This window comes from Pleurodeles waltl, chromosome 5, assembly GCF_031143425.1.
Source record: "Pleurodeles waltl isolate 20211129_DDA chromosome 5, aPleWal1.hap1.20221129, whole genome shotgun sequence".
NCBI classification, from domain to species: Eukaryota; Metazoa; Chordata; class Amphibia; order Caudata; family Salamandridae; genus Pleurodeles; species Pleurodeles waltl.
The window spans coordinates 101,705,578-101,721,546 of record NC_090444.1 but is presented as its reverse complement, the minus strand read 5'-3'; the positions used below and the strand labels follow the sequence as shown (position 1 = coordinate 101,721,546).

General features: G+C 43.5%; 1 protein-coding gene across 1 annotated transcript in view; it reads right to left on the bottom strand.

Annotated features, from left to right (window-relative positions):
• The window catches only part of SLC35F6 (solute carrier family 35 member F6), a 69,070-nt gene that overhangs the window by 23,384 nt on the left and 29,717 nt on the right, over positions 1-15,969 (bottom strand). Inside the window, exons 2-3 of the mRNA XM_069233698.1 lie at positions 4,949-5,021; positions 4,049-4,220 (exon numbers count right to left, since the gene is read on the bottom strand). Coding sequence (XP_069089799.1) covers positions 4,049-4,220; positions 4,949-5,021 — 245 coding nt within the window. The remainder of the gene's footprint in view (positions 1-4,048; positions 4,221-4,948; positions 5,022-15,969) is intronic.

The window sequence follows — 15,969 nt, the reverse complement described above, 5'->3', positions numbered from 1 at the left end:
AAGATATCTCACTATTTTTGACTTTTCGGAGCCTGTCAAGTCCTTCTTTTGACCCATTTTGCCAAAGGAAAGGAAGTTGCCTAATAATTATGCACACCTGATATAGGGTGTTGATGTCATTAGACCACACCCCTTCTCATTACAGAGATGCACATCACCTAATATGCTTAATTGGTAGTAGGCTTTCGAGCCTATACAGCTTGGAGTAAGACAACATGCATAAAGAGGATGATGTGGTCAAAATACTCATTTGCCTAATAATTCTGCACTCCCTGTACAGACCCTTAAGGCAGCTAGAACTATCATTGCATTACATTTTCTGACTTAACTGGGTCCAGCAACCAAAACTGAAGACCACATCCACACACTGGCTCAATACAGTGATCATCACATCTCTCTAACAAAGCATATCTCCAAAGGCAGTGAAACAAGCCACCACAGTACATTATCACCTCAAGTGTCATTGCTTCACTGTTGCGGAAACATACTGCAGACTCAAAGGACTAGCCAGACCACTGCCACAGCTCAAATCTTTCCCTTCTAAAAAGATGATCACGAAAGGCGAAGCCACCCTTCAGGATTATGAGGTGGCAAACAGCATATTACATGACCACCAATCAAACATCTCACCACTCAGACACACTGAAACCACGGTAACTGAAGATCTACTCATGTCCCTTGTTGGTGGACAACTGCAAATCATGATCCTCCTCGGCATTCCATTGGTTTGCGACATGTGGCGCTTGACGTTCTACTGGAGCAAAGGAGATCTGGGCTCGATAACAGGTAGAGTCCTACAGACCAAAGCCACCTGGTGGAAATGTGGTAAAGGAATGCCACATTTGCAGTCACCCACGGCTCCTTATTATTGACTCAGTTTCTACATCTAAAGTGCCGGGTAGAGGTAAATTCACCATCTGAAATTCCAAATCTCAGGCAGATGCCGCCCATCTACACGTATTGTCCTAATCAATCGTAGAAGATCAGCAATTGCTTTTGACGTAACTCCCTTTAGGTACAGGAGGGAAAACTCCATCTGAAAGGCACTAAAACTGAAATCCTAATCCTGGTAGTAGGCAATCTCTTCAGAGTACTCTGACTGTTCCTTGGCCACAGATATCTGCAAGGAGAGGTAGACCTACTACAACACAGCTCAGAAAGAGCTCTGAAAAGATGAAAAGCAGCAGGTGCCCAATTGATGTCCATCCCTCAAGGTCAGTACAAGTGCACTCCAAGGGCTCCTGTTACACATTCAGAGACAGCTGTAATTAGACTGTGTTTTAACCTCATCTTTACACTGCTATAAACCAGGCTACCCTCCTATCTGGTCCTCGAGTCATCCCCCATCTCTTATTGTGTATCATTGCCAGTGTTTTTGTACACAAAGTGTTTACATTCATGGTGAGTCAAGCTTCAACCCTAACTTCTGAAGAGACCTCTGAGAGCCAGACATCTCAGTACCTTTATCAACACGCGTTCATACACACCAAGGGTGTGTTCAAGGTGCTTTTATGCTCTCCATTAACAAATCAGGGCCCTAAAGGGTACGTACCTGGGTCGTGTGATCTGTTCAACCTACACGAAACGTCAGCTCTGATTAGTTCATATATTGTTTCATTTGCTTCTTGCTTTTTCTGAATGAGACTAAACACAAAGCAACGTTTCAGTAGGTTTCTGAGGTTATACTTTATGCTTTTGTTTTGGGCAGTTCTCTGATTTTGAGGCTACTAACATGAACTTTAAAATTACTGTAAAAACACAAAAATAGTACCTGTAAATATTCTTAAGCTATTATTGGGGTAGTGCACCAACCATTTGGTGTCAGCTAATGCATTGCCTTGTCTTGGTTACTGATTCCCTGTGGGGAACACTTGCCAGACCATGCACCTGGTGGAAAGCATTGACCAGGATCTTATTTTGCAGTCTGCTGGGTGGCACCCCAACTCACTTTACCATCCCGCCCGTTATAGTGGCTGATTACCTGGGAGGCATTTAAGGTTCTTTGTAGAGCTCAGGATTCTTGTCTCCTTTAAGGTTACTTCGCCCTTAAGGCTGGCAGATGTCACAGGAATTGATACAGTACACCAAAACCTGGGACACATACGAAGAAGATACTGAGTTAGGTTAAATTGTAATTTTCTTCCTTGAGTAGAAGCCAATTAACGTCCTTCAAAAATCTGGGTGACATTTGTACACTTCATAAATCCAGAAAGAGACCTGTTGCAGCTCCCAAGTTGATTTGAAGTTGTCACAGTAACTAAGGAGAAATTCCATCCTAAAGAGCCTCAGTGTCACCAATCTAGTGTCTGGTATGTATAGTTAAGCTGTGAAGGTTGTCACAAAAACATATCTACAAAAGCCTGAAAAAAATTAATTATATTAGCAGCACATATTGCTCTACTCTAAACACAGGATAAGATATTTAAGAGCAAGGTGGCCTTTCCAAGGCACAATGATCTAGAATATTGCAGCTTTGATTGTGGTTCAGAGGTCATTCTTGGACTTTAAAGGGCTCATTGCGAAGTCCACTTTAATCCCAAAGGAGCCAAACTTTTTAAACACAAGTAAGTTCTATTGGAATTCAGCCCTGAGCAATCACCAGTGGCTGAGGTTAATTCAAGCAGCTAAGGGCCCCATCAGATGTACGGGGTTCGAAGGAACACTGGGGATCTGCGTACATTCACCCAGATATTTCAGTCATAACCTATGGGTGAAAGCGCAGGGGCCAATGGGGAACGACCAAAGGGGATCGGACACAGAGTTACTGAGTCCTGTAGTAAGTCGTAGGTTCAAAGCGGGCTTGCAAGGTTCAGAGTGGAAACCCTGTTAATTCTGCACTCCTGAATTTAACAAGGCCCCAGCCAGTGGTAACTGTGGTGGGTTTGTAATCAACACTAGCAAATCCGGGGACGTCCTAATGGGCACCTAAGTGACCTGACAGCAATTTATGACATATTTCTGGGGTATTTCAAAGTTTTAAAACATAACAGTTAAAGTCCTACCCTTGATCACCTAAGGGTATGGCCCACTGAGAAGCCAAGGAAACAGATGGAGATGCAGAAACAGAAGGCAACATGACACACACACACACAGCTGATACACATATCCTCTCTTTTATGAACAGCAGGGGAGTTTGATCTCAATTTCTTATATGATCCTTTTCGAAGGCTCATAAGATAATGATGCAAGTCACTTTGATATCTGCTTTTATTAAGTCCTGTAATGTTAAGGTTACAAATTCCTTTCAAGGGGCTTCAAGCATTTTCTGCAAGTGGGGGATACAGGCCTTGTTTTTCTATAGAAGCTAAAACTATCTTACAGTTCCTGCAGACATCATTGCTTTCTTCGTGCTATAGAGAGGTAGCTCTTACCCTTTTCATTTCTGTGGAGCAACAACTAATCATTACTGGAATCCTAAGCAATTCCGATGATTTGAACTACAAAACAGTACACAAACATAAGGAAACATTCAAATACACAAACGATGAAATATTTGTTTAATTAAAAAAACTAAAATAAAAAATGTAATTTTATTTGGAAGGTTGGACCTCTTCTAAGTTCAATTGAGGTTACCATTGTCCATACTATCATCTGTTTGACACACTTGCACTGCTCCCATGAATAAATCCGAAGATACAAACTTAATTTTTTGCATGTGATTCAAATTCCTTCATATTTACAGAACGCTTTAAGATTTTGACTTTTACATTTTGCTTCTTTATATATATATATATATATATATATATATATATATATATATATATATATATATATATATATATATATATATATATATATATATATATATATATATACACACTTTGTTAATCTGCTAATATTTACTTTTCTAAGCAGTCACAGACACCATGAGTAGGAGCCATGGGCCATCATGTGTTCCTGGACCATAGGTTAAGAACTACTGCTATACAGCACAACCTGTCCAACTCGGTCCGTATTTCAGGATCATGTATTGATCTACCATTTCCTCTACAACAGTTTTCTTCACTGGCTCTATCATACAGCTTGTAAAGATTGTTCCATCACTCACCCACATACATGAGGCTGGTGCCTGTCATGTCACATAGGGCAGGTGGGAGGAAGAGTAGTGGGTTGAATGGCCGAGATGGTGGTAGCCGAGGTTCCGGTCTTCTTCTGTCGCTGGCCACCAAGATGTAGAAGGCGGCAAGGCAGGAGAGCTCCCCAAGGAACATGCCTGCAGCCTAGGAAACAAACAAATTCACCTGTCAACAACCCATATCTTGGCGAACCCTTCTTGCAAAATGAGTCAATTTCCACAAGATACATCTGTGCATAACCAAGCATCAGTTGCATAATGGTGACTGTGAGAAGTGATAACTACTATGTTTTCGCTCATGGTACATAACTGTAAGTGGGATAGAGATTTAGAAAAAACTGATGGGCATTTACAGATCGGCTAGATTGTATGCATGCAACAGTGATCAGAATTTCTCTGAATTGATGAATGAACTTTATAAGACAGACCAAGTTGGAAACACATAGGCATTCACGGCTTGCCTTGTGCTGTCTTTTTTTAATGCATTAACTCAGAGAAATTCTGAGTGATGTGTTTGATCTTTGGACACCTCGAGTGTAAATAGTCAGGCTCTCGACTGCTTTCTGGGCTGGTGCAGCTCTCCGTGATGTGGCTCCTGGTTGTATTCATTTCACTTCAAACCATGGGCCTGTGGGAAGGCAATGATCTTTTATCATAGTTGCAAACTTTGACTCAAGGACACAAAAGGGGAGTGGAGCCCCAACACCCTTACAAAAGAGTCGCCACTGCTAACATGGACTAATCACTGCCATCAGCTGCCTCTCAGTAAATGGGTACATTCCATTCCTTGCTGCAGGAAGACCTGCCCCCTAGGATGGAGCCTGGGTTAGGTTATTGACTAGCTCCGCCTTCTAGGTGTATGTTGTTTTGTACCTGTAGGAAAGGATGATCAAAATTGTGCTCTGTGCTTCCATGGCAGCCCGTCGCCTTGATGCTGTCAGCCCACCTGGAAAAGAAAGGCCATATTAGTTTCTCAGGAAACATGGTGTCTGTTTTAATCAAGCATTTTCCTAGACTACCACTACTGTGTCCTAAGTAGCACACTAGGTAAAGTTCATCTTGCCACTCTTTACTAATTACTTTCTGCTTTAGTTAGAAAAATGATAGTTTTTCAGCCTGCCATAGAAAATGAGCATCCTGAACATCCCTCGTGTTGGCTTCCTCCACTTCAATTCCTTTACCTTTATCGAAAAGCCCAGGTTGCCTCAAGTAACCTTCCATACCCTTCATCTCCGGAGAGAGCACACCTTTTACACTCAGGCCACCGCCAGGAGGCACCATCCACCTGCCACATCAAATATACCAATTTTAGACAAACATGTACCTCTGAGTTTTATCTTTCAATATTCTATTGAGGGCGAGTCCCAAACATTTTAAGATTTTGGGAAATACCTATTGTCATTACGATATGAAAGAGAGTCTTGTTTTTGTATATTAAATTTAATATATAACTTTATTTTGCAGTTGTTATTGTAAGTCCATGGTGTAGGTGCTAGGTGTTATTTAGAGTTTGGTGGACAGGATATTCTACCACAAATGAGCCAGAGTATTGTGTCCACCAAACCCATGGTTGTTCCACTCGATTTAGAGTTGGGAACCTCCATGTTTCTGCTGGGAGAACCTCGGCTGGCTCCACCGGTGGAAATCTTTTATCGACCTTTGGATCTCATGGTCCCGAATAGAAACAAGATAAATGATCCCGTAAATCATGGAGGTCGTTTAGGGGTCGCCAGGGGTTGCAGTTGCGACCCCTGGCTTGCCCTCTGCTACCCCTGCCATTGCCTTTGCGACCCCTGGCCTCGGAGGTGGCAAAATTCAGTGCCACACCGGGGCAACTGGTCCTTATGGACTTCATTTGGCCACTCTCTTTGTTTTCTATCAGTTTTTAATTATTACACTAATAGTGAATAATAACATATTATTCACTATTAGTCTAATAAAAATGGGGTACAATTAGCTGGACTATGCCCGTCCATCGCAGCTGAGGTAAGTAAAAATGCTTTTAAATGTATGTTCTGTGCGTGCTTGCGGGTGAGAGTGTGTTTATTTGAGACAGTGTATGTAAGTTTGAATTTGTGTGTATGTCTTAAATTTATCTATGAAATGTATTTATCTGGATCATGTTTTTAGGTTTTATTTGTATTTTAATGGTTTTTCAATGTGATTCTATGGCAATCGACGAATAAAGACATTTTGACTGACTGTGTATGTGCCAGAGTTTTGAGTGGCTTACTGATAGAAGCCTTGCCTGCCCCCAGAGAGAGAATGTTCGATAATCCAGTCTTGATAGAATCAAGGCCTGGGTAACCATCCTCTGAGTTGAAAAAGGAAGCACCCAGATGATTTTTTCAGCCATTTTAGGACCACGAAGCAGGCGGAATCTACCTTGGTGATTTGGAGTTGCATCACTAGATTTACATCAACCAAAAGCGTAGATTCCTGACTTCAGAGAAGGGCACAGGGAGAGTACCTGAGGTCTCAGGCCAGTGTGGTGTCCCGGGCAGCACTGGCAGGGACAGTGCAAGCTACAGTGGCCCCCTTGACTAGGACCCTGACGACTATTGTTTGCAAATTAAGCTGGTTTAATGCATACACAACCCCCGAATTTGCAAGTTCGGCACTGCCATTATGTTGGGTCAATAGAAACACTTCAAGTCAATAAATACACCCATAAATAAATAGCCAATTGTGTAATGAACAAATCCGACCATGTAGCCTCTTGTCATGCAACACCATTCACCAGTCCTGACTTTTCATTCAACAACACTGTGTATACTGGGATATTTCCGTTTAACTTCACTATGGCAAAAATTCAACTTTAAGGCCCAGAGGGCAAATGATTTTTGAAAGCCTCGACTGATGAAGTGGCCTCGTAACCTCTTTACACTTGACATCTAAGATGTCTGCGTCATAGGCCAGGCACTACGTTTCATGGAATTCTGCGGCCTCTCAGGCGTGCCCCTGCAGGAAGCCTGGTCTGTTGGAGCACCAGGAGTCACTGATTCATTCCTTTCTTTGCACGCATGCTCTGTGCAGTTTTAAAGAATGTTTAAAAGAATGTTTGGAACTGTGAGGGCTGAACTTGAGCGATAGAAAGTATTGCAGTGGAAACACACGATCCGCTAGAGCAGTTCTACCTCTGTCGGTGGGGGGGCTGCACTCGTCCACATCTCACAATAGTGATGGACGAGGAGTCCGTCAGACCAAAACAAACTGCGCAACTGTCACTAGGTGACGTCATCAGGAAATAACACAGCCTGGCTGTGGGATGCAATCAAAACAACACCTGGAGAAATGCAACTAAACCACCCTGAGAGGCAGCACCAGCGCTGGGGCAAGCAGAGCTCACCCTTGGAAGAAGCCCACAGATGACTGAGTTTATAGGAATAGCGCAGAGCAGCTGGCGGCTGAGCCGTTTAAGGCATGGGCAAACTGGACTCTGGACCAGGGCCCCGGTCTTTCAGGGGGCCCCTCAGAGCCAGCTCTGTTCTGCAGAGAGTCTTGCCCTGATGACCTTGAATAATTCTTAAACAGATTGTTTTAAATACCATTTTCTTTAATTTGTTTTAATGTAGGGGAGGAGTGAGAGTATTTTATATATAATTTGCATATAAATGTTGTGACTATGGCTCATGCAACATATATTTTTTAGTTCAAAAGAGGACATGATATATGAATATTGTCAGTAAGCTGATGCTGTTAAAATACTGAAAACACGTCTCTATCCCTGAATATTAGATGTTAACATATTTAGAATTTGGACAAGCGTGGTGCACTGTCAGTGACCTTGACGAAGAGGGCACGAAAGAGCTAAAACTGGATCCTCAATTCTAAGCTGTTTCAAAAAGGGGGCCCCAAAATACGTTTGGCCCAGAGCCCCCAAAATCAAGATGTCCCTGGATGGAGGAAGCCGTTGGGCTTTGCAGGGGCGTAGCTTGTTCAGTAAGATTGGTTGGTGTGAGGTTGAGTTTCAGATATTACAACAATTACGCTGGCATATCATCTGGGTCATTGCTGGAGGGGTGTTGTTTGCGTTGTTACACCCCTCAAATGAAGGTATTTTCTGATAAATAGTTGGGTACAGGTGCTTTCAGTAGGGTGTGTTGAGGTGACTGTAGGATTTTAGCAGGACTTTTTACAAATACACAGGCAAAAAGACGCACACACTGTTTCCCTCTCTGTTTCGAAAGTTCGCAAAAATGTTGGTTATTTTGCAAAATATAGGGGGTCATTACAACCCTAGCGGTCTCCGACCGCCAAGGCTGTTTTGGAGGAAGCACCGCCAAAGGCTGGCAGTGCTTCCAGGGGGATTACGACCGCGGCTGCCCGCCGGCCCAGCGGGGATCTCAGCCGCAACACGGGAGCCGGCTCCAAATGGAGCCGGCAGTGTTGCGGCTGTGCGACGGGTGCAGTTGCACCCGTCGCGCTTTTCACTGTCTGCACAGCAGAGTTCTGGATTATACAGACGTACCTGGGAGGGATCCCAGTGAGCGTCGATGAGTGAGGTTTATACGGCTAGCCTTTAAGGGCCATATCTAATAAATAAAGTATATTATATTTGATATAGCACTTCATGCTGCACTTCCTAAGCACTGTATATAGCAGGCGTTGTTACTATCATCTCAAAAACGCTCAATTTAATGACCTAATACGTAATTTCCCCTACTACTGGAGGGAAGAGGTTTTTTTTTTCTATAAAAAAAAACAATTGTTATTGTCTTCAAGTTGTCAAACACAATGATCATACATAAACCATTCCATCAGTGCAGAGGCCTTCATGATGGAGCCTGTCCCTGATTGTCTCCCACCACACCAAACACTTCCCCTATGTCAAACTAGAACCAGTGATTAATTTGTGAAAGGATAAGTGCCTGGGCTCAGACAACCACGGGCGGCACTATTGAATGTCAAGATACCAGCACTGCCTAGTCTTGATACCACCTTGTGCCTCTTTCATCCACCATCAGGCACTCGCTGCCCCCTTATGTCACTTCTGCAGGTTCGTTTTCACTCCTGCTTCTCTTCCTTTGTGTTATTCTCTCTCTTACCGGAGTCACAGTTTGATGAAGTGAAATGAGAGGTGGTCCTTAAAAATAACTGCCAGTGTGCCCCGCCTGCATCCCCTGGCTCAAATTACGCATGGACTACAATCTTGTAATCAGGGCTGACTTTAGTGCTGATGGTGCCCAGTGCGACAATGCCCACCTCCGCCGTGGATTCCCTCACTATCACCCTTTAACAGAGCCCCTCAAGTATACATAACCACTCTCTAAAAAAGGCATTTAATTAGTTTTATAGCACCACGCATACCAGTGTAGAGTAGGTTGTCACAGCAGAGAGACAATCAATCCGAAGTGTGTAAATCAGTGTATAGGAAATGTTATGTAAGGCAGAAGTCTACAAGGTCTAGGAGTCACGTCATCTATACTGTAGGCAGTGTAGTTTAAGAGTGCTTGTCCTGGAGGAGCACATTCTAGAACTTTAACTTATAAACTGCAAGTAACAAAATGATCTCTGTGACAAAAGCAGTAACTCACTGACCTATTTACATTATATGCACTTCTGTGATCTCCATGGAACAACTGCTTTGCAGCAGGCATATGAACTCTCTGTGCTACTTGAAGATGTTTCAAAACTTCCACTAGGCACAACTCTGATGTCTCTGCAGAAAGGACATTAATCAAGGTTATCTTGACATTTTTATTGTTGCCTGAAAATAGCTGGAGGCAAGGAACCCCAGCAGCAGGTGCTTTTAAAATCATAATACACTTGCAAATAAGGCGGTGCACTGCCCTAGAGCTGAACCTGCTTGTAATGTTGCTTGCAGGTATCCCAACTCAAGAGCAGGGGAGCGTGCAGTAGTGAACTGGTGACAGGCATGCACCCAGCATGTAGTGACAACAGCCATGCCAAAGTGTGTGCCTCATTACGAGTTGGCAGTCACCAGACCGCCAGACTCACTGCAGCAGCAGTCCCACCACCACATTACAACCCTGGCGGTCCCACCGCCAGGGAACCACCAGCTCCGCCAGGATCGGAGATCCGGTGGTCTGGAGGTGGCGGCAGTCCTAATCCACCAGGGCAACGTTTATTACAACCCCCTTCGCTGCCAGCGGTTTCATGGCGGTACCAACGCCATGGTGGAGAACGGGTGCAGGGGGCCCCTGAACTGGCCATGCACTTGGCATGGGCAGTGCAGAGGCCCCCCTGGCCAGCACCCTCGCAATGTTCACTTTCTGCTTTGCAGACATTGAACATTGAGAGGGTGCTGGTCCACCCTGTGATCTACAGCATTGCCGCCGGAGACAATGTTGTAGGCTGTTTCCTGCTTGACCATTGGGCGAGAAACTCTTAATGGGGCCGACGGGGAGGTAGCCATTATGCCGGCAACCTCCCCGTTGGAAGATCAGCAGACAGTGTAAACCGTCCACCTAACTCATATTCAGCCTCTGTGTCTCTGGCGGGAAGAACATTTTTTTTGTGCTGGTGGCTCTAAGTGGTGGCACCCGCACTCAATTTAGCAGTGTTGTGTAGACTCTCATTATTCTCATGAGACTACTGGATTTTCATCATCAAACACTGGCACAGACAAAGAGAAAAATGCAGACAGGGGAGAAAGTATGAGGAAGAGAGAGATAGAAAACAGACCAAGAGAAATAGCAGGTATAGGGTTGACGCCTGATCAGTACTTTACATACCTGTCTGCTATGTGCATGCCAGGGCATGCAAAAACAAAAAGAAAAGCATTAAAAGCTGGGATTTTCCCCTTTGAAATGTAAACGTAAATCAACAAATAGATAATGAAAACACGTCAAATAACTGTAATTCCGTCTTGTCTATTCTTAAGTGTTATTAAAGTAAATGTAGGCAGATTTGCAGTGTTAAAATAGAACACAGAGGGTATTATTCAAACTGTTACGCGACTCACACCAGGTCAGTGCCAGGATACCCTCACCTGTCATAGTGGGCGCTACAAATCTGCATAACATAAAGTAACATTGTCAGCTCCTATCCCTTCCAGTGCTCAAATGCATCAATAAATGATCAACATACCGTTAAATGATGGCATCCCTAAACAGGGATGAAAAAGAACCAACAACATTGACAAAGCAACAGGAAGTGCAGGGTTGTGGAGGAAAGAGGCATGAGCTGGGATCAAGGCATGGCACTCTTAATTTTCAGCAATCCTGACATTTGGCAGCACTGTCTCCAGGAGCCTAGGACAAACTCTAGGCCTCTAAGTATATTTATTTATTACAAATTAAGCCTGCAGGGAGGTTTTGTTCTCATTGTGAATTATTCAAGCTGACAGCAGGCAGCATGACGTGCACATGACTGAGCAGCATGCTGCAGGCAGGAAATGAGTCGCAAACAAGTCCGAGCCCCGTGATTGCAGGTGCCGGTGGGAGAGTAGGACGTTCCCACCCACGCCAGGCTCCTGACTCTCTCTGTTGATGGGAACAAGGCACCTGGGTGCAGACAGCTTAGCAAACTCTGCACACGGCAACAACGATCTGCAATCACAAGGCGCACGTGTTCAATATGCATCTGAACATTACAGGTAAACAGCAAACCCTGCCACGTGCGCAGACTGGTTGAAGAAGGCAGCCATGTTTGTTTATTCCTTGGTGATTATTTGGCGCACACTCAGAAAATAGGTTGTGTGCAAACCTCTGTTGTGCTGGAAGACAACACAAATAGCAGCAGATGCCTCACTTTATGATGAAGGGATGTTCACCAGGCACACAGAGTGGTGAAAGCCTAGTGCTGAAGCTCGTGATTCTAGATATGTGAATTGTGCATCTAATCCTGGCTTTCAAACTTGTCTCTATCGTGTGACCCTGGACAAATCACTAAATCTGTATGTGCTGTAATGCCTTTGTTTGTCCAAACTGGGAGTATTTTAGGAATAGGGTAAGTGCTTATCCTAAGTAGGTCTCAGCTCAATAAGGAAGAGCCATTGCCAAAGCTTTTCTATTGTCGATGACGTCCTTAGTGCCCCATGCAGACACATGACCAGCACTTTTGCAATGGTTTCTGTTAAAGAAACCCCATTCCAAGATGGCACCTGATGTGCCACCATGCGTTGTGATGTATATGCATATATTTTGAATTTACCATTCTAACATGATTGTCTGCCATTTTAGCATGGCAAATTAAAAGTTAAAATAGAGAAAGGAAAATGAAATGTGGTTGACCGCAAGTAATGTTAGCCTGGGACCCTTGTGCACTTTGCACTACCAAGCTCTTGTAAATAAATAAATACATTTAAAAATGTAAACAGGGAGGGAAGATGTGGAGCATCGTAAAGGGAAGTAGAAAACACAGAGAGGAAGACTAAGTCAGGGAGAAAGCAAGGAGACATGCAACCCCTTGTTGTGTGAAATGCTAAATTAAAATAGTCCTATCAAGTCAGTAGTGGAAGCATACAACTTAACAAATCAGAAAAATGTGAGACTGAAATGCTTCTGCGCAGGACAATCACAAGAATAGAGAAGAGAGTCATTCAATCAAAAGCAGACACCTGACAAGGCATGCAAGCATGAGACAGGGGCTGACTCAAAGCATTCCAAGTGCATGTATTGGAAACAACAGTTATTGTCAATAGACAGCTAAAGCTGATTGTAGCCAAGACCTAAAAACACTGACAGGTTTCCCCAGTAGATCCATTAAAAGCAGAGGTAAGTGCACTTTTTTCTAGTGACAGAATTAACAAAATATGGATTCAGTGATGTCGAAAGGGGAAGGGAGGAAAATGGTTGTACAGACCAATTATTTTATATAACATATTTTATTGTGTTTTAATATCAAAACGTACAGCATATTTCTCAGAGAAAGGGAAAGGAGAAATCAAAACATGACAATACAGCCCTGTGTCCATTCCATTAGTAAGGACCAGGATGATGTGATAATCCACTGTGTCTGTCTCTCCACAGTTGTCGTGTCCCCTGCTCCCCTTGCCCATTACTCTATCTCCCCCGATGCGAGGCACTCCGCCCCGTAGGTCTGCACTTCCATGTCGAGGAGGTGGTAGGCCTGTGCATCATATGCTTCGACTATGATCTAGCGGTGATGAGTCCAGCCTCCCCACAACCTTCTGTGTTTCTGGGGGCATCCTCTGGCCACATAGACAGGCTTCTCCACGGCCATGCATCTGTCCAGACCTGCCTTACCGCTTTTGAGTGGTGGAGAGTCTGTCGACTTACAGTGTCTGGCAATATCTCATTTTGCCACCACCAGTTGTACACACCTATTTATTTATTGAATAGTTTAAAAGATTGGCTAATGTGCAAACAAACACAATAATAACAAAAAAAAATAAAAACAATTTATGAATTAAAACTTCTCAAAGTTAAGGGAAATTTTTTAATAAATTTCACTTTTTCAAAAACAGCCAATACCTCTAGAGATACCCATTTCAAGGGGCCTTAATTAGAGATATGTAGATAGGATAATCCATTATAAACTTGGCAGGATAATGTATCTGTAATTTAGCGGATGGGGCATCCACCACCTTGTGACAGAGTACAACATCTGCCAAACTCTAAATAATGCCAAAAGGCATTATAAAACTATTTCTCTGCCTGGAAAACTGTAAACCAAATAAAGTAGCAAGTGACATAACTTGGTAGGAGTTTTTCTAAACCACTCACAAAAGTTGTTGGGAGGAATGCTTGCAATAATTCTAACCACCAGCAATTGCTTGAGGTAGCATGCCATCCCATCGTTCTTTTGCCATCTATGCTACCTCAGGTTGGACCAAGCCACATGCAAACCATTCTTGACACCCTAACAGCGGTTCCTGCCCATGGGCTTCTCTTGCATTACATTTGGTGGGCGAATATTCCGTCTGTGCAACGGAGTACTTTACTCCGTCGACATGATGGAGTAAACCCTGTCCATCAAACTCCAAATCATGCTCTTAGTCAAGAAGAAATTCTTTTACGAAGTAAAGATGCCTAAAATTGACATCAATAAGTTTGAAAACATTTTCTTGGAAAGCAGGCGCAAACTTGGATTACTGTGGTCTTTGGGCACTTCAATGCCATTGTGTTCTGCTGATGAAATCGCAAAGTGCTGAAAGAGCTCTATCACTGTATGTCTCTCGAGTCTGGCTTTCACGTGCTGTGATTCATAGTGGCCAAGACGTTTGGTTGGAAAGACATGGCCTCCAGCCAATCCGCCTTATTAGGGAATCCCAACTACTATGTATGACACTTGCGGAAGCTGAGTTGGCTGAGTGTGTGTGGACAGGCTTCCCTGCTGCCATAGAGAGTGCAAGAGGAACCGCCTTTTGTGGTTATAATTTAGGGAACTGAGCTAGCACTCTCCTGTTCAGATTCTTCTGAATTAAGCGAAACTAGGTCCTTCCTGCCTGCACTCACTAGCTGTAGACTTCCTGTTTCTAAGACTGGTATCACTTCTACCCAAGCAGTGTGATAAATATCCACTAGTGAGGATGCTCACCACGAAATGTTGCTGCCTTCAAAGAACGCGCTTAAGTAATCTTTCTCATTGTGAGAACTCTCAAATGTTGACCCCCCCTCTCACTGATCCACGCGTGCCCCATCCCATCTCAATTCAGAAATGAACTCAAGACTTTCCTATAAACTAAGGCCGAGATTTATGAAAAAGGGGCACATTAGCTCTGATGCGTCACTTTTTCTGCGCCCCCCCTACCAGCACCTAACGACACCATGGTTGCGTCATATTTAACATACGATGCACCTTGGAGGTAGTTAGAACAATAGAGTCAAAATTTTGGATGCTATTGTGACGCTTTGCTACACTAGCATCAAACATTTTGACGCTAGTGTAGCAAAGTGCAAGGAGGCCCATCCATTTTAATGGGTGCGCCATTTTAACACCTGCTCTGTGCAGGCGTTAAAAATGACGAAAAAAATGGAGCAGTGAAATCTGCTAAATTTCACTGTGCCAATTTTTGGGGTCTCCTAGCACCGGAACGCCCTCCCTTGCATACTATGCCTAGTGCAGGCATAATATGGCGCAAGGGTTTATAAAGTGGCTCAATGCAAGCATTGCACCACTTTATAAATATGGGGTGGGGAAAATGCCGCCTTAACGCCACATTTGTGTAAAAGAAATGGTGCAAATGAGGCGCAAGGTGGTGCTAGGGGCTTCTTAAATATGCCCCTAAATTCCTGACAAGCAAGCATGGATCCTTATGGCTATGCAATGAGGCCTCTCTGGAAGGCTTTCCGTGTGTCATCTGCTACAGCAAGGCCAACTACAATATAACTACTTTGTGATTACAGCTACATTCTTTTTAGCTAATCTTGCTCTCAGTTAACTTGCATCAGTTTGATTGAATCTCCTCTGTGAACCTGTGCCTGTGAAACGTGTGCTAATGCTAATATAAGAGCCATGTGACACCTTGTACTCAAGGTAGCCCGTTACCTAATTGACCACCAAGTATATATGTATGCTGGACCATTCTACACGGCTCCAAACATATGACTATACACTTTAAAGACTTCCAGGTGGCGACCTTATGTTTATGTAGATTGAACCACAGATGATGCATCACTTGCCTATCTGTCACTTTCCTATACAGAGCCCTGTGTTTGGTTCATGCACGCTTTACATAAGCTTTACGATAAGATGTGTGCTGCTTGATCTGGGCCTGGGCTGAACTATATAAAACTGCAAAGACAAGGACATGTTACCTACGGTTTTCTATCATCAGTGCTCATGGCTATTAAATGGCAATCATGGAATCATTGTATTAAGTAGTTTTAGATCAATAGGCTCTTTTGAACTTGATTCCAATAAACTATGATAAACATTGGCAAAACCAATAGGTCTGGTATGAGTTGCCAGCCTTTTGGCTTTATCAAGAACTGTTTTGTTTTCTCATGGCTTTTGTAAAACTT